This window comes from Parus major, chromosome 5, assembly GCF_001522545.3.
Source record: "Parus major isolate Abel chromosome 5, Parus_major1.1, whole genome shotgun sequence".
Taxonomy (NCBI): domain Eukaryota; kingdom Metazoa; phylum Chordata; class Aves; order Passeriformes; family Paridae; genus Parus; species Parus major.
Genome location: NC_031774.1, coordinates 24,593,017 through 24,614,868, shown reverse-complemented (window position 1 = coordinate 24,614,868; position 21,852 = coordinate 24,593,017). Strand labels below are relative to the sequence as shown.

General features: G+C 39.3%; 1 protein-coding gene across 1 annotated transcript; it reads right to left on the bottom strand.

Moving 5' to 3' along the window:
* Window positions 1-929: 929 nt before the first annotated feature.
* Window positions 930-20,668, bottom strand: CHP1 (calcineurin like EF-hand protein 1). The gene is made up of 7 exons (XM_015631551.3): window positions 20,434-20,668; window positions 14,321-14,393; window positions 7,249-7,329; window positions 5,844-5,971; window positions 4,895-4,956; window positions 3,830-3,952; window positions 930-2,557 (listed from the first exon to the last, which is right to left on the bottom strand). Exons 1-7 carry the CDS (start codon window positions 20,498-20,500, stop codon window positions 2,504-2,506), a joined length of 588 nt encoding a protein of 195 aa, XP_015487037.1. The 5' UTR covers window positions 20,501-20,668; the 3' UTR covers window positions 930-2,503.
* Between the last annotated feature and the right edge of the window lie 1,184 nt (window positions 20,669-21,852).

The window sequence follows — 21,852 nt, the reverse complement described above, 5'->3', positions numbered from 1 at the left end:
TGACCTGTTCTTGAGACAAAATACTTCTATAAGCAACCAGGTATGCTAAAAATGCTGCTTTTGTGGAAATCTGCTTGTATCTGTACAGCTTTGTTTTGAACAATTTTAAATTTAACCAATTTAAGCTCAGGTCTCTAAAACTCCTTTTACTGTGTATCACCTTTTAAAATAGATGTTTTATATATATAGTTTTCAGAATACTGAGTCAGATAGTTATTTACATGTGATTTATTCTGCTAATGGCAAAGTTAGATTCTGATAGTTGAGAATATTTTCTTGATTGTAGGAAGGTTGGTTGTTCTTTGATTGTGTTTCAGGTTTGTTTTTTTTTTCAGTACATCTGTTAGACCACTTTTGTTCACCTTCAAGCACATTAGCAAAGATATCTGATATCTCAAGTGGGAGCTTGTAGGAACAAATGTCACAAACAAGCCCTGTATATCCTCTTCTGGACATGTTTTGCACTGGTTTCTGCCAGCAGAATAAAGAACTATCGATACGTTGAAAACAAGCTCAGTTATAAGAAACTGATCTCTAAGGCCTGCTAGCACCGTTCTTACTGGTATTTAGCTTTTCCAGTAATTAAAGGATTGTTGGTTGCCATACAGGAAGAGCTGGGGGATGGTTTGGTTTTTGTTTATACAGTGGAAGGTTTATTTATGGATTGATAAATACAAAATCCAGTCTGAATGGGACAATAAGGCACAAGTATAGGTTACAACTACAGTGTCAGAAGACAGTAACACCTACTTCTAAGCAAATCACCAAGCCTACAAGCACTTTTTACTTTCCATTAGCACTGTCACATTCCTATTTTACAAGAGGTGGTTATAAAAGTATAATGTTTCTTTCTCATACAGAGTAGAGGTTTTTAATTCACAATTCTTTCTGGAACTGTGCTGTATTCTGCAAAACCATGAAGCACAACATTTTTATTTTGAATTCCTTTATTTAAAACAAATCAAAAATCCTTCAGAGACTTGCATGTCAACGAAAGTGATGATTAAAGGAACTAAGAAAAAAGGAAATGCACATTTGACAATAGTTTTGAGACTGGTAAGTATTTATAGAAATGTTAATATATGACAGAGAAGCAGCTGTAACACCAATTCTTCAATAAAGAAGCTCCTAGGGTTTTTTGGTTTTATTGGAAGGATCTCCCAGATTATGGAATGCTCCAGCTGAATTACATGAGATCATTTGTCGGTCTAGCCACAGAAAATTGTTACTATTGAACCTTCAAGGATTCCGAGCTCTTGAATTTATTAGCATTACATTAATAGTATTAATCATCTTACACTTGGAAAGAGGTTTGTATAGAAATACATCCTGAAATATCTGGGATAATATGAACTTTCCCGAATTGTATTCTTATGCCAGAGCTTTCTTAAATACTCACTACCACCCTCAACACAAATATAACACACCGGGACTTTCATACTGGAAAATATAAATAATTACTCATTATGCAGGTCACTATAATCAGGAAAAAACACCCTATGAAATCAGTTTCATGGTTTCATGTTTCATGGCACTATTACCAGGGGGCAGTCACAGAACTACCAAACCAGATTTTTGCCTGATGATGACTGGTTTTCTTGCATTTTGTACACTGGTAAACAAATTGACACTTTCAGAAGCAAAACCACCCTGATGAGGGGAGGCATCCTAGACAAAAACAAACTGGAAAGGACACTTCATGGTCCACTGGCTGTCAAGCCTACAAGCTATGCAAAGGAAAGAAACAAGTTTCTGCCTCTGCTACTAGAACAGTTCAAGTGTCATAGTGCAGATTTCCTATTCCTTTTGAGAACACCACAGCCTGTCCCCACCACAGAGTCTACTATTGTCCCTGTGAATTCATTCCACAAAGAACAAAATCTATTCACAGTACTTTGAAGCACTCTTAGCTAGCGTCATGCATTTGTGCTAGTTGTACAATGAAGCCATAGAAATTGAGAAGTTCTCAAGTAAAAGGCAGATTTAAAAGCACTGAAGAAACAAATCTGCATGTTAAGAGCCAAATAGGAAAGGGGAAAAAATATTTTTTTAAAAAAGGCAACTGTAATGTGGCAAAAGTGAATACAATGCACCTAGTATTTGAGTAGATGCTTGTCTCCGAAATGTTTCAGAGGGCACTTCTGTGGCATGTTCCCATTTTTCCACTCAGATTCAGAGCTCAGAAGAATCAGTTTGTAGATTAAACAGTAGTGTATAAGGAGAGACATTTTTACTGAAACAGTAGTGCTGAAGGAGACAAGAGAAAGGGCAAAAAACCCAGGATGGACAACATTAAAAAAAGCTCCTTTTCCAAGTTGCATGGCAGCCATTTCCCTTTGTTCCTGTCGCACAGGGAATGTTCACATTGGTAGAACAAATCAGGGAGGGGTTGGAGATGTATTGTATATGCACCAGTAGCAATGCTCTGGGGTATGGTGCTAAGGAGAAAATGAAGTTCTATTTATTACATAGTTGGAGTAGAAAGGAATAGATTCTCCATCCATCAGTGAAGGAATCGAATGCTCATTTTCTGCTCTACATCCACCTTCTCCAAAACCTGCAATAAAATTGAGAAACAGCTACTTAAGTTACTGGACATCTCTCCTACAAGGTTTCTTATTCTAGTATTGAGATAATGGGCAGGAACATGGAATGTCTTCAATTCAGCATGCCAGTCCTTCATCTAGATAGAGACTGCTGTTCTCATTGTGGGCTAAGGTCCATCCAAGGGAAGGAACTTTAGCCATCAAAGCAAGAAGGTTCTCAATCAAAATGTAATTAATGTGGTTTGAGTCTGCCAACAGCACAGGAAGGCCTGGATTTTTGAAACCAGATTGTGTGGTAATACCCAGCCAGGAAACACAAGGGAGAACAGAGTAGAGAAAGGGACATGAGCCATCATTGAAGAGCAAAAATCAAGACCAGAGCACCACTAATGTAGATCATTGTAAAATGGGTGCTAAGTTAATTCAATAAATTGCTATTAACACTGAAACATGAAGACATTTCCAGTGCTCCAAGATGAGTGAGATGAGTGTAACTTACGTTTGAAGGGACCTCTGGAAGTCTTTTAGTCCAATCCCTTAATTCCTATCCTGCTAAATCAGGTTGCTCAGAGCCTTGTCCTGGTTAAGCTTTAAATATCTCCAAGGAAGGAATTTCTACATCTTTCAGAGGCTATAACCATACTCTTAGTTAGAAGTTTTTCTTAGAGCAAACCACGATTTCCCATGTTGCAACTTGTTTCTGTCATCTTTTTGTAATCTCCAAGGTAAGTCTAGTTCCTCTTGTCAATAGCATCCCATTAGGTAGCTGAAATTGTTCTGATACAGGACAACTTTCTCCACTGACTACCTAATGGCTCCCTACTGTTACCTATTTCAGACTATCAAAACATGTAATTCAAAGTACCACAACTAGGAACTTGAATAGCAATATTAGCTGTGTTGCTAACAGATGAAATCTACACATGAAAACTGATCAGTGCTATTACAGCAGCAGAACTAATCTGTTCTGTGCTAGTCAGGCTACTTTGTGTAGAAAGAAGCAGCTGCAAAACAGAAAGTGAGAACTCTTCAGGTATCTTCAGGTTCTGTAGCTTTATGTAACAGTATAAAGAAACATGTGGACTAATTATTAGCACCCTGACAGTATTAAAGAAACTCCAAAAAATGACTAATAAATGGATGGAAAAGCTAGCAGAAGGATTTGCCCAAATGCAGGCACAACTATTTCAATGACTTCCACTCTGTTCCCATTTGCATTTGTCTGTCTGACTTGCTCATTACTGAGCAGTTTCCTTTAGTCATTAAAAACATAGTTTACAAACCTTTACAAATTCTGCAAATGAGATGGCACTATCTCCATCTTGATCAGCTTCCTGGATTGTCCTGTCAGCAATGCTTCCCAGCTGTTCATCAGAAATATTTACACCAACCATCATCCGTAATACCTGTAGCATACAAAATAACCATCACTGACATAGGAACAGAAGTATTCTTAGTGCTTTCTTTTTGTGTGTACTGTCAAAATAACACCACACAAGATTTTCATTGAAATAATTTCTAGCCAGACTTCTGCTGTCCTTTGTACATGAAGTCTTTCAGGAAATACAGGTATCTTTTACAGCCACCATTGACAAAGAATTCTGCTTCTTCACTAATCAGCAGGAAGAGGCAGAAGCAAGAGAAAATTTTTGGAGCTAGGAATGATTAATTTTGTCCAATGCTTCTACTTTTTCCCCCAGAAAACATACCAGCATTTGACTGAATATCTGCTGTCTGAAATATTTGCTTACAAGAATCTAGAAAGTACATGGTCTACTGATAACTGCCATTACCCTCCACATTCAGTAAAGCATTTTCTGAGCAGATAGAAGAGGGCAGTTCCAGTCAAAAGCAAACCTTTTTCTTACATCAGGAACCACAAATTGCCATGTGTACTTCCCAGGATTAGCAGCATGTAATTACTCCTAGCACAAGCCTAGTTTCATACATATGCAGCACTGATGAACTTTGATTACCTTTGCTGCAGTTTCAAGAAGTTTTATTCTATAGAGAGGATGTGCAGAAGATCAGGCAAACAACCTAATCCACCTCAGTGATTGTCCTTTTGAAATCCTTTTAGAAGCACCTTTGAAAGTTATTGAAGGTAGTTCTTAAGGGGTTTAGTGCATTTGTTGAATATTTAGGTGTCACTTCCAACAGGATCTGCCTAGCCAGCAAATAAGAATAAAGTCCCAGATTATATAAAGCTTTAAGACAGAGGTAGAGCAAAGTGACCACATTACTCCAGTAGTTCTGAGAAAACTGTTGCAACTCCCCCATTCTAAGTGGGTATGAAGTCACAGAGAACATCATGATTGAGTCATTCAAAGCAGCCCCGTGCTATTTACCTGGAGAAGCTCATCCCTGGAAATCTTGTCATCTTTATCTAAATCATATAATCGAAAAGCAACTACAGGGAAGAAAGAAAGAGCAGTTGGATTCAAGTGCCATTATCTTTCTTCATAACAATAGATTTATCTAAAATAAAACAACAGAACTAAGTACTTGTAAATTATTTTAAAATAATTAGCTTAGAATTTTAATTCACCATAAAACTCATGCTCAATTCCATGAAGTGTTATTACCACACACAGGAACAGCATCACTGCCAATAGTGGAAAAGTTTTATGTTAAAAAACACTCTGTGTGCAGGATATTTCCTCAAAAGCCCAAGTTATGAAAGAATAATTATCACTAAGATACATACAATCCTTTAACTTCAGAGCCAACCATTTTTACATTACCATTCATTCTCTCTGACTATAATTCTGGATGAGATATGACAGAAATTTTAGGTATTCTGAGGCCTGTCGCCAACTCTGATTTACAAGAAAGAACATTCTGCTACAGCATATACTGTAGGCAGACATCCAAATACTTAAGAAAGTACTCAGCTGGAGATGGGGAAAAAACACTATATTATATGGAAGAACTGGAGAAATAAGCAGAAAATCTCATTCATGTGATGTGGCTTCTAAATTTGAAATATTTTTGAATACAAACAATTTTGAAACATTTCTGGTTTTAGACATTTTGCAAAGTATATTACTCAAGAGTCAACCAATTCCACCAAATTCTGATATAACAACGGCTCAATTGTTGGCATTCTGAACAGATAAGCTTCCAAGTATATTTTGAAAAAAATCGGGCATCAGAAGAGATGATTCTGCAGGAAATAACTGTGCAGAGTATCCCAAGCCCCTCTTCTCCATTCCTAAGGAGGGGAAAAAAAACCCAACCCAACCAAAAAGAAGACAAAAAAATAATTGGTTCAATAGGAGGGTTCACATTTCTTACAGTGGAGCTTGTTACTCCTGCTGTTCAGTGGTTCTGGTCCATTCTGGTCTTTGCTCTTTTCATTATCTTCTATGGGTCGGAAGTGGGCTAGTGTCCTCATGAATCCTCGGAAATTCACCTGGTCCTCTCTGTGTAAGCATTTCAGCAGGTCAGTTTTTGGCATACCTTATACAGGCTCTTGATTTCAGTAAAGAAGACTATTAATATCTGAAGCATCAAGACCCTGTGAACTCTTCCAATCCCACCTTCCCAGGGTTTGGCTGCCTATGCTGTTGCAAGCTGGGATGGGATCGTGCTATTATGAAGTATGATGTATAAAAAAAAGCAGCTGTGAGAAGCCTTATTAAGGGCTCCCCTTCCCTTACCTGCAAAGTGTGCTTAAGCTGAAGCCCTCACCCTTAACCCGTGCCTGAGCTATACTGCTGCAATGCCCAAATGTAGCAATGTATCTTGCTGACCTGGATCCCAATTCCCTGGATTGACTTGATATTAATTTCAGCACTGTCAGGCATTGGACTGTTGGTTGACCTGACAACAGTCACTGGACACGCTCTGTTTTTTGTGTTCAGGTGTGTGTCCTTCTTCAGCAAGTACATCAGCCCTTCCAGCTTTGCTGTCACCCTTGGCTCCTGCCTGTGGGGTTGTCATTGCTCACTGCTCTCTGACAAAGAGTTCTCTTCTCTAGTTTCTGGGGGAACCAGCCATGTAAATACTTCCCAGGATGCCTCCTTTCTATTCAGTAAGCCCTGCCTGGTTTTCACTGATATTATGACTTGATTAGACAATTTGATCTACATCAATCAGTACTGACAACTGTCTTCAAGGGGAGAAGCAGATTCCATAGAACAATCCAGAGGGGTATAATGAAGAGAGACAATACTGAAAATTTGATCATCTCTTTGGATTTGTGTTAGAAGTGTCATAAATATGAATATGTCTTAAATGTGATAAAAACCTAAAATCAACTAACCAAAAAAGCCAATCTAATGGCAATGGTACACTTACTATATCTGATACAATAAGACCAAATTAGTTAATTGTAATGCTGCTTTACACAGCATAGCGTTGATACAAGTTTGCTCTAAGAACCAAAGTCCATACATGGCCTGTAATTTCTCCAAAAGTGTTCAGCAGTTTAGGAAGAAGAGTGGAAAACCGAGAGAAGCCCGAGTTTGTCAATAAATAAAGCACTAAAAAGTCTCGTAAAGTCATATATTTCTCATTAGGGAATTAAAACATGCTGAAGAAACTATGTACCCATGTACACTGCAGGGCAAGTTTGAAGTGGTCAGTTATTAGTAAATTCAAACTCTGTGCTTTAATTATCAGCATTTCACACCTATGAAAACTTATGACAAACTAAAAATTTTGTGCCTGCTCACAAATTCATTTTGTTAAAACTCACCCTTCTGGAAAGAAGGCATTAATAATTCTGTCTCCAAGTGGATTGATGGCAAGCTCTGGAATCCGCTGGAAGTCTTCACGGCTAAGTAAAGCAAGAACACAAGTCAGCACAAAGCTGAAGTCAGAAGAAGCTGCTTAAAAAGAATTCATAGTGAAACATCCATGGAATTCTATTTCTGCAGCAAGACACTTGGTGATTTTCAAAATACAACTTTTTTAATCATGTTTTCTTTATGACTAATGGCACAAAATAAAGCAAAAGACAATGCCAAACCTATATTGCATTACAAACTAGCAGTGCTCATTTATCATGTTAACAACATTAACATCATTTGTGCTAGAAACTTTACTGTAATGACACCAACTAATTTGCAATGTAAGGAAAGGAAAGCTTCTAAAGTTGTTTTGAAAGAAATTATGGTTCCAAAATGAATATATTGATTAGGGTTTTTAAATAATTATCTTGATACTTAATCATATGAGTTTTCATGATTTTTCTAGACTGCCTCATTTCAGATTTTGGAAGAATACCATACTTCTCCATGCATACTATAGGTCATTAGCATGTTCTAATAGAATTCTAATTCTAATGGTTTTTTGTTTGTTTATGCAAGAAATACATATCTTATAATAAATGCCAAATTTCAGATTATTTTAGCTTCAACCAGGCAGTACACCTGGTTTAAACTTGCAAATTTACACTTTTACAGTGTAAAATTATACACCAGATAAAATTTCACCAATACAGACAACACTGCTCTTGCCAGCCATTCTCTTTTCTGGTCACGATTATACGTACACAGCACAATACAAACACTGCTTTGCCTACATTGTTATTCTTCTGATCTGAAAGACACCATGAGTTGTACTGCATACACACTTCAGAACAATATGACATGAACACAGGCTTCATTCTCCTATTAGAATAGCACTAATATTTTCTCTTTTCTTTCAACCTCACACACTGTCAGTGACAGGAAAGTGGGTAATCTTGGTGTGACCAAGGCAAACACATCAAATGCATCTTAGCAAGTGGTTGGTTTGGTTTTCCTTATTACAGGACACAGCAACTTATCAGTTAGTACAAGGTGTACTTCATAATCATCCAGATTTTAAACTGCAAACAGCAAGAGGGTTAAGCTGTAAAAAATCCCAACCCTGTTCAGTCTGGATGCATAACTTAACATTTCTTGCTCAATCTCCAGAAATACTGGCAGCTCCCTTCAGGTCAAATGCAGTCCTGCTGGCTTTGAAGTGGGGGTCAAAGTCTCAAACTTGGTTACTGAATGTTTGCTACTTTTCAAAATTAAAATGGCAACAAAGTCTAACTCATGACACCATTAAACCAAAAAACTGTCTTACTAAAGTAAACACAATCAAATTTTGAGATAATTTAAATATAAAAGCCTTTTATAATGCTGTGATATTAAAGACAGGTTAAAAAAGAAATTGGCTGACTTTATCACCAGTCTAGCTCGTGAAAGACAGAGAAGTAAGATACTCTAGTTTTAAATATATTTTAAAGCACTTTTTGCACCCAGTCACTACCACAGCTCTGTTAAGACTCCTAATTACAGTGCATCTGTTAGAACATGGTTAAACTGTCTGACCTTCTAATTGAGCGACCTGACCATATTTTTAAGTTATCCCAGCAAACTTCTGCTCTGACCAGGTCTGTTTTATTTTTAATGGGCAAAGTTAACATCTGTTTAGCATGATCAACTTGTTACCAGACCCTTCAGGACTGCTGCATTTTAAGCTATTGCTGAAGGGCAAAGTATGCATTAGTGATTTAAGCAGGAGATGCAGTGATGTGGAAAGCCTATGTCCTAATAACAATATTTTAACAGCAGAACTTCAGTGTCAATGCTAAATTTATAGCCTAAAAGCAGCAGCTGCCCTCTCTTCCATGTAGAGCAAAATCCTAATGCTTCAGAATTTTTTACTTGCCTATCACGACATTTTAGTATTTAGCCTCTGTAGATACTTGGCACTTCAGCCTCCAGTGATTATGTTTTCTAACAGGAGATTAACAATTAACCACAAATAACTCCCCAGTTTCAAATCTATTTGTCCTGTCATTATCAGGATTGCAGTAGAGCACTTTTGCTTATTAAGAGCACATTAGTGAGTGAGTGTTATAACTGAAATAGCTTCAACAGCCATAAAAGCAAATGAATGTGAGGTAAGTTATTCTGCACTTTATAAAGTTAAGCTTTCCTGTAGTCATTAGGGACCAACTTCACCTGGCTAAAGCTGGTGCTTACACGAAATTTAATACCCTCTACTTATGTGTTCATGGGCAACAAGGCTCTTCTAAGGTATCTTTCCATGAACCTGGCTCTTAAAAAAATCTTTGCTTAAATGCAACAGGCAAAGCAACCTTTAATTGGATGTGAACATTATACAGGCCAACTATTTAATACATATGCCAGTGTATTCACAATTAGATGTAATTTGCAGTGAAGAATGTCTAGATTCTAACCAAGATGAGTATTCCCTCAATGGCACAGAACAGATCCCTGTTGTAAAGGTGGTTCTGCCTTATCCCAAAGACTGCAAGAAGCCTTCAAGACCCCTTTTTTCTTTCCATTTCTGGTTGTTCATTCTTCTGTTACTTCTAGATGGTAGCAAAACACTGTTCCCTCACCAGGGATGAGGAGGGGCATCTAGAGCTGAGGGAAAGTAAAATAATGGAAAGGAAAAAAAGCCCACATATATGTGCATCAGAAGTGGTAGGAGGAAAGGAAAGATGCCCAGAGGATAGAGGTAACAAGAAATTACTTGAAGAAAGGAAATCATTAAAAGCAGTGAAGTCTATCATGCAAGTTGATCAAAAAGATGTAAGAGATTACTACTGAAGAGGTTCTATTGCTCCTTTCCCTTGCTAACATCAGCTTTGTCATTCATCTAATCTTTTCGCGGTCTAACATATCCCCCATAAAATCTCCCTACCTTCCTCCTCTCCAATTAGCTTTCTGTTGAATTCATAACTTGAGGCAGTTCAAAATCTTCAAGAGCACCACAGCTGCCAATGAGGTGCTGGAAGCCTGGAGAAATTATGGGGAAAGAATACCAATATCCCCCCCTTCAGGATTGTGTCATCCATCTCATCAAACTCCAACCTTACACATGCTCTACACAAATGTTAAAAGTTGATTAACTATCACAACATTAATTAGTTCATAAACATAAGGCCAAGAAGTATGCAAAAAGGTGATAATTAGATGAGCAATAAGGAAGGAAAGAAAAAAGGCAGCATGCATAAAGTGTGGTTGAAGATTCAAGTATAGACTATTCTTGTACCTTGTCCTTTCCAACCCAAACCCATATCCTTCCTGTCTTTTCTATTTTGGATAAAGCCAAAAATGCTTTGCATTTTCTTGAGCAAAAGTAAAGAGTTCCACATTCAGAGAGCTAGCTTTTACATTTTGCAATCTTGCAGTATCTGTTTGAACTAATGAGAACGAGCCTGACATCTTTCCAGACCCAGATGGTTCAGTCAGCTGACGAAGACTGACAGATGGCCTGGCTGGCTCATGTTACCCTTCTCTCAAGATCAGAGGCTTTCTGAAGTTCTCCAGCAGACACGTGTGAACAGCTTTCATAAACATGAGACGTGCATGAACAGCTCAGTGTGTCTATTCTCTGTAGCTACCAGCTTTCAGAACTAACTTCCTTCCTTCCTGCCTTCCTTCCTTCCTGCCTCCCTCCCTCCCTATCAGGCTATACCTATTACAGTACAGTAAAAACTACTTCTCAAGTGCTTAACCTGTCTTTTCCTCAGTGCCCAAGAAACTACTGTTAAGTGAGAGGTTCCATACAAAAGTTACAGGCAAAATTGCAGTTTAGATAAGTACCTCCCTTTATAGCCCTATACATGTCTGTCTAGAGCTACTTACTACTAGAGAAAACTTCGGAAAAAGATATTCTTGTGTGGTGTACACTACAGTACCAGCCCAAGAGGGAGACTCACTAAGCAATCACATACTTAACCCTGTTCATGCCATACTATTTCCTTGTATTGGAAATCAGCATGTACATATGGAAACATGCACACTGTTTTCCTCCTGAGTTATAGTTAGGATGTAGACAGAACATGTTCCAGATTTCACAATTTAAATGTAGTTATGGACAACCAAGGATATCAATCTTTTGTTTTGGCAACTCAGCATATCACAATATTGAAATCAAACATGACAAAAGTATTTTCAAGAACAGTTTTGTCCTGTCTTTTCCAACATGGTTTTGTTCAGATGGTGGAAGTCTCAGGGAACTTACTCATTTTGTTTAGAAAAAGTGAAACTAAGGAAAAATATTAATTTTTCTACACTTTTAAAGAAAGATTAAGGTAAATTTTTACCTTTACAGGTAAAAATAGCTGTAGCCACTTAGAGAATAAATGTGAGAGGAAAAAAGAAAGCAAAAACCAAAAATTTTTGAAGACCAAGTTTTGTCTTTATCAAAACCCATCTCTAATATTTCATTTATGTAATTCTTTAAAAACAAAGTGCCTTGAAATTGCATATAGGTACACTGGATAAAAACATCTGACTAGGAAAGATTTCTGGTTTTGATTATAGTTCCAGAACTACCAGGATCAATCATCACCTACCAGATCCTCTGTACAAAGTGCTCTTTACTTTGCCCTTCTTCAGGAGGGTGGTACACATTTAAAGATTTATTTAATGCCACAAAGAACTGCTTAACATTTCTTTTCCTAATCATGGTCACATGAGTGATTTTGTCACATTTGATTTGTAAGTCAAAGGTGTAAGTCATCCTTACGGAAACCATAAGTCTTGCTCACAGGAAACAAACAAGACATACTCTCTAAACTGTTTGGTGGTAGTAAGCAAGTGATAACTTCTTCTTACTTGTCTTAAAGCAGCAAGTTCTCTTTGATCTGTATCTCAGAAACCAGTATATCTATGACCTTCCAAAGCTGTAGTTCTTGCTCTCTCTTCAATCTTTATTTTTCAGAAAGTAGTTTTTCATTACTTCATAGTGTCTGTATTTTATGGGTACCAGAACAAGTTCAAAAAATTGAATGTCACTGTTAAGTCAGACATGTTTGAGAGTGGGCTATGCTTAGGGGCCAAGACTGCAAACTAAGGGATCATAATATGCACAGTTGCTGGGATTTTCCAAACAACCTCCACTTCCTTTCCTAAGTACTACATGATTATCAACAATGGAAGTCTACCTCCTCCTGATGCGTAACACTGTGAAACTGAGCATTGTGCAACAGACATTATTAGCATATTTAATCAATTACGCCTCTTACATAAACTGAGTACAATCACTTTGCTGTTTATACAAACCTTATGGATTCAGTAAGTGAATTTAGTTGGAGGAGAATATGGAAGAATTGAGGAAGAACACATCCTGGGTTCAAATTGTGCTACACTAATCCAGTAGCATTACCTTTATTCATCAATGAATATTAAACTCACATATAAAGTTTGAATAGGCTGTTAATGTGGGGTTTTTTCCCAAATAATTTTAAACATAAGGAGTATTAACTTAATCCACAATCTCATCGGTTGATCTCTACATCAGAATTGCCAATGCTACAATTTATATAATGCATTGGTTTTAGTATCAGAGTGGACTTTTGGAAGTTCCTGCATATCCCATCCCAAGCCAATTTTTTACACACTCAATCCATTTAGCCATCCCTTCAGCTATGCAAGTCCAGAAAGTGTACAGCCACAGCCCAAATCACTGGAGTCAGCTTCAAAACCTACACAAGGCAAAAGGGGAAGGAGAGTATTTTTAACTCCCAAAAAAATCACTCTGTAGTACTTTTTACCATACAATTCCATATCCAATTACTTAAATGCTGAGAAGTTAGCAAATTGTAGCACCAGAAGGAACTGCGCATTTCCTTCAGGAAAGGAAATTGCAGTGAGCCCAAAGTACTGTCAAAGACCATATATCTTACAACTTGCCACTTTGATCTTTTAAGAGGTAATTCCAGCATTACAGTTAGGTTGGTTTATAGGTAGTCCTATAGCTTTTCTGGGTTTATAGTGCATCCTACAGTCATATTTTACAAGATCACATATAAAACCTCAAGTGAAGCCTGAATCACTGAATTTGACTGGGATAGAGCTGCTATGAAAAAAATCAACTCCAAAAGAGCCAAACCTCATGTTATGCTACAACAATGTCCCTTTCCCCTTCCTACTCTCTCCTGCATTCTTCTCCAGCTTTCCTGTGCACTATGAATATATGGTGACTTGGAAACAAAATCCATGAGAGTAGGGAAGGCAGAATGACAGCAGGCAAAGATATATTGTAACAACCCATCATCTCACTACAGTTTACCTTTTGGTTGAGAATACTCTTTCCAGCAGACTTGGTCCATCAAAATGAAAAATATTTTGCAGATAACGACGCATCTTTATTTAACTGACTAAGCCATAAGAAAGCAGTTTACTTCTGTAGTTTTTGAATTGCAGATAGGAAACAAACACTAAACTTAGAATGTCCTTTAGAATGTCCTACACTTTAAAGAATAGAATGTCCTTTTAGTCACAGTGACTTTGTTCCAGCTCTTTTTTTATTTTTCAGCATACTAATAGATATGGGTGTTCAAAAAGAGGTACAAAGTTAAGTACAGTAAATGGATTGCAGATCCAAGTAGTGTTTAAAGACACTGGATATCAGGAAAAAGGTAACTATAGATCTTTTTACTTAGGAAAGCCAGGATAAAGATAACACAGAAGAACCATTCTGTTAATAAATAGTAGAAGCAATGTATAAAGAAAGGTAAGAAATAACAATCTAAAAGCGTTGTTTCACAATTCTGAACATTTTTACAAGACTTTGAATACCAAATCCAAACTTTCTCCTATTAACTGCTACAAACCTTCAACACTACAGCAAAGACAGTTGGTGCTTGGGGCACCTCAGTTCAACAATTAAACCTTTAATGTAGACAGTAGGTATGAAAGAATTTGTTACAACAGCCTCAGCGATTTACCAAGGAGAAAAACATGCAGACATCCTGCAACAGCAAGCCACCAATACAGATGTGCCAATGCCAGTACAGCTGAATGACCCACCTAAGAGTGCCATTTTCTCCTTTGTCCAGGCTGGTGAAGCGGCTGTACAGGCGGGTAATTTGACTGTGGGAGACTGAAGAAGAAAAGAAAGATAATGACAAATTAGCATGTCAATGATTCCTCATAGGAGCAGACCTCATTACACTGAACTGCGCTGTTGCCAGAAGCTGTGTTCAAAAAAGAGTTCACACAGAACCAGTTACATTGAAAGCACATGACAATGAGCATTTAGGGACTTTGTGAGCTATAAATCACAGCTTAATAGTCAAGAATCTACAAATTAGCTCATGCTTCAAAATCTGTCCAACTCTGTCTTCTACCCATTTCTATTTTTATCTTTAACAATTTTTGGTTATCTGACTCAGTAAATGCCAATTAAAAAGAACAAATATTTGATGCACAGTTCCACTTTATTTCCTTCACAGATAGAAATAATCTGGACACAGCCTACATTGATGACCTCTATATCACTCATGACACTAAAGACCCCTGCTATAGTATCTTTCCTTTTCTTTTGCTTAATTCTACTCCCATTGTCTTTTTTCCACCTAAAGATGGGAAATGAACTCAGTTTCTCTGTGTCTGGAAAGTGGTCAGAGAGGCTTTAATTTTTACTTTACTTTTATTTTTACCCTTTACAAGACTGCTAAAATCTGACCATTTTGGGGTTCATAGAAAAGAGAATAACCTGACTTGAAAAGGATGCAGAACAATCATTGGAGTCCAGCTCTTGGCCCTGCACAGCACCATCCCCAAGAATCACACCCTGTGCCTGAGAGCACTGTCCAAACATTTAATGAACTCTGTCAGGCTGGTGCCATGACCACTTCCCTGGGAAGCCTGTTCCAGTGCCCATTCACTCTCTGGGTGAAGCACCTTGTACTAACATCCAACCTAAACCTCCCCTGTCACAACACAGCTCCTATCACTGGTCACCAAAGAGCAGAGATGAGGAAGGCTTTGTTCCAGAACCTGGAGCCAAAGAAAGATTTATTATGAAATTTAATAGAATTTTTTAGATCCTGCATTAAACCAGCAATACTTTGGTGCCCAACCCTCTGTTAAGATCTGCGCCATCGAGGGAGTCGACACCTCCTCCCAATTTAGTTCCACTGGCAAACTTACTTAGTATGCCTTTGAGTCCGGCATCCAAGTTGTAAACATCCAAGTTGTTTACAAAGATGTTAAGGAGAACTAGCCCTGAAACGGAGCCCTGCAGAACACTGTTAGTGAGTGGTCACCAACCTGATGTTACCCCATTCACTGTAACCCTTTGTGCCCAACCCGGGAGCCAACTGTTCACAAAATTAATTCCCAGGCTTCCAGAACATGGAATTAAAATTTTAAAAGCTTATTTCTAAAGAAATTTGAGGAGTTGGGATACAAAGCAAGCAGAAAGTCATGGCAGACTTTAAATCTGCAGTTTGAAACACAAATTAAATAGGCAATATTAAGTTCAACATAACTGTCAACACTACCAAGGTACTAGACAACCCAAGATATTAGACAACTAGATCTTTAGTCTGTAATGTGAGTGGAATAAACCTGTATAGAATTGCAATTGCTTTAACACTGAAAGAACACTTTTCCTGGTTTCAGCTGGGACAGAGTTCATTTTCTTCTTAGAAACTGGTACAGTGCTGTGGTTTTGGGATTTCATAGGAGAATAATGATGACAACACACTGTTGTTTTGGCTGTTGCTAAGTAGTGCCTACCCTAGCCAAAGGCTTCTCAGCTCCCCAGGCTCTACCAGTATACAAAAAGCTGAGAGGGAGCACAGCCAGAACAGCTGATCCCAACTGGCCAAAGGGATCTTCTGTACCACATAACATCATGTCCAGTGTATACTGAGGGAATTGGCCAGGAGAGGCCAATCACTGTTTGGGGACAGGCTAGACATTGGTCAACAGCGGGTGAGCAGTTATAGTGTGCTTCATTTGTCTTTCTTGGGTTTTATTTCTCTATCTATCCCCTTTTCATTACAATTAGTATTATCATTGTTATCAATAAGATTTTTTTATTTTATTATTTATATTAAGACTTGATTTTGATTATTAAACTGTTCTTATCTCGACCCCTAGGTTTTACGTCCCCTCTCCCCCAGCTTCTCCCCGCACCTTGACAGGGAGAAAAGAAGCGTCTGTGTGGTACTTAGTTGTCAGCTGAGGTTAAACCACAACAAGACCCCACAGGAGATCTTTGCTTTTCAGTCTCTTCTGGTGAAGTTAACGAATACATGAAATAAGACTGAGTTGAATGTTAATCAGTAAAGGTGTGATTGTCTACAATGTTAAACTAGGACTTAATGTCATTTTCAGATTTAGTAGTTTAAAAAGCCTTCACCAGGACATGCACAATGCTTCTCTCACCTGGTCAAATTTATTTGGGAAAAGGTTGCACAGCTGTTTGATCTGTAACAAGTGAGGCAAATTTCTTTTTTCAGGTTGTTCTTTCTTTCTTGAGGTTTATTTGTTTAGGTTCAACAGTTCTCTCCTTTAGCACGACCTGCCAGCACCTGGGTTTTCACACACCCCTCGCCCCAGCCTTCTTGTCTCCTCAGCAATTTTCATTCTTTGCATAGGATTCGGCAATTTGCTCAAGTTCACCTAAGGCAACTTCTCTACAATTAGACTGGGCAGCTTGCTCACTTTCAAGTTAAGCATGACCCAAACAAAAAACAAGTACCAAAGTACTCCAAAGACTTCAAACTTCTGCATTTCTGATTTAATGTTTTAGATATCGTAACAACAACTGATGGTGAAAAAAGAAGGCTGGAGTTAGATCTCCTATTACAAGTCACATACTCCCACTCCTCCCTGTAAACAAAGAAGGTGATGAGAATTCTATTCAGCTACCATTCCCAAACTGATGTCAGCATCTCCATTTTTGGAACATCTCTGTAACAGCCAGTATGTGAGAAATAGTACGTAGCTGTTGACAGGAGAAATGGTATTTTCATTAACGTCATACTAGACAAAAAGCATATCATAGCTCTGAAAAAGGAGGATGATTCAGGTTCACCACTGTGTTCTGCTGTAATATCCTCTTGGCTCTCATCCCTCACAAAAGCTGTGTCACTGAACATTTTTCATTTTTTCAGTGCATCTGCAAGCAAACAAAGATTCTCCTGAACACCATAGGAGAATTAAGATCTGCAATTTATGACTGCTTCTTGAAAATCCAATGTTAAGGCTTAAAACTAGCTGAAACACCATTTTCTCTATAATGCTACCCCACTAAGATTCTTCTAAAAATTTAGGGTCAAGATCTCTAAATTAAGAATTGCTCCTTCTATTTTACTTATGTTAAATAATTGTAAAGTTTTTACCAATTGGACACTGTTGTCTACAACAGTAGCATAAACTTATATTCATAAACTTAGAAATATATAAAACTATCCATCAGAAAAATATATTGCCTGCCACCATGCAAACAGTTTTTTCTCCCAAATTTAGGTATGAGCATTAGTTTATTATTAATCCTTAGGTAGAGTGCTTCAAATCATGGAAACAAAGGGTGTGAACCAAATAGTTTGAATACTGTTACATTCCAACTGTTTTCCAAAAGCTTGCAACAGAATGCAGACAAGCAACATCTTGGGCCTCTCATCTTTTTTTTTAATAGTTGTTACTGAAATATCAAAGCAATTAGGATGACTTCAAGGTGTTTTCATGCTCAAATTTGAAAATGTTTCCAGGCAAAGCAAACAATTTCCAGACAACACCATGTGACATTTAGGACATTCAGGCTTCACACCTGCTACTGAGAACTTGACGCATTATCTTTGGAGATGTCTCTGAACTTATGCTACAAAGTGCTCTTCACTACCACCACAAAAAATAGACTTTTAATCCAAATTTTGTTCAAGAGATTGTGTCATTGCACAGCTTTTGAAAGACTCAAGTGCCCTAAAAGACATGTTCTTCATCTGTTCTGCTAAAGAACATTAACATACAGTTTCTCACTCATGTCATTATCATTAGCTATTCAGTTTTGTGCTACATGAAATTGAGCAGAAGTTATATAATTCCACAGTTGAATTCAATCAAATTAGTTAAGTATTCTACTCAGTGCTTCACGCCTACCCCAGATGAACTGTAGGAAACACATTTCACAGTAAAGAGGCAAAAAAGAATCCTTGGGAGCACTTATCAGACCACCAGTTCAAGATGGACTTGTAATGCTGACAATTTTTTCATGTCTACGAAGTCCCTTTCTCATACTCTTCAGTAGCTAAAGTACCATCAGCATCAAGTTTCCAATAGACCACAGCAGTCTATTCAGTAACACATTCTGCCTGTAAACTCTGATATAGATAACCAGTGTTTGGGCTTTTTTTCCCACCTTGTAGAAATATTTTCATCTATATCAAGTGTATGACAGTGCTAACACGTTGGTGGAATTTTCCATCTACCTAGAGAAGTATAAAAAGCAGAGAAAAATCACATTCCTAAACTGCAGTTGTAGACTGGGGATAAGAAGAAAATTATTGACAAAGTCAATGAGACACACTGTGATGACTTACAAGCAAGCTTGAGTCAGAGACTAGCAATGGTTGATTAATAAAGTGGTATTACTTCTAAAACTCCCTAGATAAAAACACGGGAAAATGAACGGACCTCAGGTCACAAAGCTCAAACCCACCTGTCCTAACTTTGATCACCCTCTGATGATACAAGAAAAGCATTTAGAGGCTAACTAGAGTCAAGTGGATTTATTGCTTAGGATGCCTATATAGCCATTTTAATAGCATTTATTTAACTATCACATAAGTAAGCTTTTAGGAATAAAATACTACAGACAATAAATCAAGTAGCAGCATGAGGAAAAATGTAAAATCTGGAAAAATATTCCAGATCTGGGGTTTTGTTTTTGAAGCATCTTTATAAATGAGAAGAGGCTATCTTTACTCCGTGATCTTTGTGATTAAAAAGAAAAAAGCCACAGAAAGTTATTGCTGGATAAGCAGGCTTTGACATTCCTACTTGTTTATCACAGCCTTCCTGTAGAAGGTTCTCATGACAGATGGAAAAAAGATCATGGAAACTTTTTTAACTCACTCAGCCTGCCACTACACTAGGACCAGCACTGTCCTAATCTTCTTCTGCTCCTTTTCTGTAGCCACTCATTTTCCTGACATAAATAAACTAACACTTAAGGAGAATATATGATACCATTTATATTGGAAAGAAAACTGAAGAAAGCATTTTCAAGTAGCAAGTACAGATCAGAAAGCATATTCAGAACAAAACTTGTCAGCTGGGCAGAGCATGTTGACCTGATCAACCTCCTGGGGAAAAAAACAGCAAAGTAATACCTATGATGTTATGACCTCTGCTCCCCAGCTACTTAGGAGGGCATTCTCCATTTATTATCATTTAGTGATTGCTAGAACTCTCAGACAACCATTCTATCAGGCAAATTAACACTGGAGTTTCATCTTCTCTAAGGTGTTATAGGTTTATGAAGAACAACTCGATCAAATACTGTTGGGTAAAGTATCTAAATATTAGAGTCCAGCTTAAGTAATGCTCTCCCAGTTCCTTACTGCTACAACAATTTTCACTTCTTTTTAGCTAATAACACTTGTCTCTCACAAGTTACATTACTTCCTATGGTTTAAATGCCATTCAGCATTCATTCTGAATAGCCTTACGGCAACTTTAGTACTAGCCCATGAAATAAATAACTTGGGGGAAAAAAATTAGTATCCGATGACAGTTTATTTGGGTTAAAAACTGAGAGAAATTCCATCACCAGACGTCGAGACAGATAACTCTTCAAAACCCAAGGAGTTACCTCTGACCGACTACAACACCGCACACACCAAGAGCACTGCTTCCCTTCTATCCCACTGGGATCTCGCTGCTTCTACCGGCAGCGGTGGGGGGGAACCGAGAGGCGCTTCCCAGGCTTCCGCGGGCCTGCCAGACATGTCCGGCCGCGGGGGCTGCGGGTGGCTGGGGCTGGGCACTGCCCCGACGCGAACGCCGCGGCCGCGCCGGCCAGGGCAGGGCCCCCCTGGCCCGAGGGACTGCGAGCGGCCCCGCTCCTGCCGCCGAACCCGCCGCGCTTCCCGCCCGCCCCGCCGCACTCAGGCCCCCACACTCACAGCCCGTCTCCTTCTTGATCTCCTCGATCTCCTCGTCCCGCAGTAGAGTGGACGCCCGGGAACCCATCGCCGCCGCTGGGCCCGAGGGGCAGGGAAGGGAGGGGCCGGAGGAAGAGTTACGCAGCCGAAGAGCAGCGACTGCGGTGCCACAGCCACCCCCGGCACAGGCCCGACCGCAGCCGCCCCGGTTCTCTGAGGCGGAAGGCGAGCCCGCACCGACTGCCGCGGCCCCGCCCGCCGCCTCCGCCCGGCCCGGCCCGGCCCGGCCCGGCCCCGCCCGCCCCTCACACAGGCGGGCCGCCCACGGGCCCCGCGCGCAGGCGGGAAAGCGGGCAGCCAAAGGAACTGCGCTGCTGTTTCTTCCCCAAGTTAATTGCGGCGCCCCGTCCTAGGTCTTGCCTTGTTTTGCAAATCGCAGAATCCCAGAACGGCTGAGGTTGGAAGGAACCGCAGCGGGTCAGCTGGTCCAAACTCATCCTACAGCACATGACACGGGATCCCATCCAGATGATTCTTGAATATCTCCAATGAGGGAGACTCCACAACCTCCCTGGGCAACCTGTTCCAGTGCATGGTCACCCACACAATAAAGTTTTTCCTCGTGTGGAGCTGGAACTTCCCGTGCATCAATTTATTCCCATTGCCTCTTGTCCTGTTGCTTAGCACCACCAAGCAGAGCCTGGCTCCATCCTCTGACACCCTCCCTTCAGATACTAATAGACATTGAAGAAGTCCACACTCTCGAGGCTGAACAGCTACCTCAGCCTTTCCTCATAAGAGAGGTGCTCCAGTTGACTACTTAATCCTTGTTGCACTCCTCTGGTTGCTCCAGGAGCTCCACGTCTCTCTTGTACTGAGGAACAAAGAACTGAACACACCACTTCTGATGCAGTCCCACCAGGGCTGAGTAGAGGAGCAGAACCAACCCCCTCAATCTGCTGACAATGCTCTTCCTAGTGCGCCCCAGGGCACCACTGGTGCTCTCAGCCACAGGGACACTGCCTGGGCTCATGGACAGCTTGTTGTCCACGAGGACCCCCAGGGCTTTCTCTGCAGACTTGCTTTCCAGCAGGTTAGTGGTAATGGTAAGCTTTTACCCCAAAGTGCGGAACCTGATGTATGTCTGCATTTTTTTTTCCAATCCTTCCTGTCAGTGAAGAACTTGGAAACTGGCAGAACCACTCCAGGATTAAGGATAATTTTTGGTCATGGAATAGTCAATAGTGAGGCTTAGTTTACTGCATTTTGGGGCAGGAGGATCATGCCCACCTATAGTTCAGCATTATAAATCCTTTTTTGGGTCACATCTGAATTATTCAGTTTCATTTTTTGTCCTCAAGTCAGTAGGAATTAGAATGGTGTACGAATCACACAGCTGTTGTTCCCCAATTATCTATAAGTGAAATAATAACTCACTTT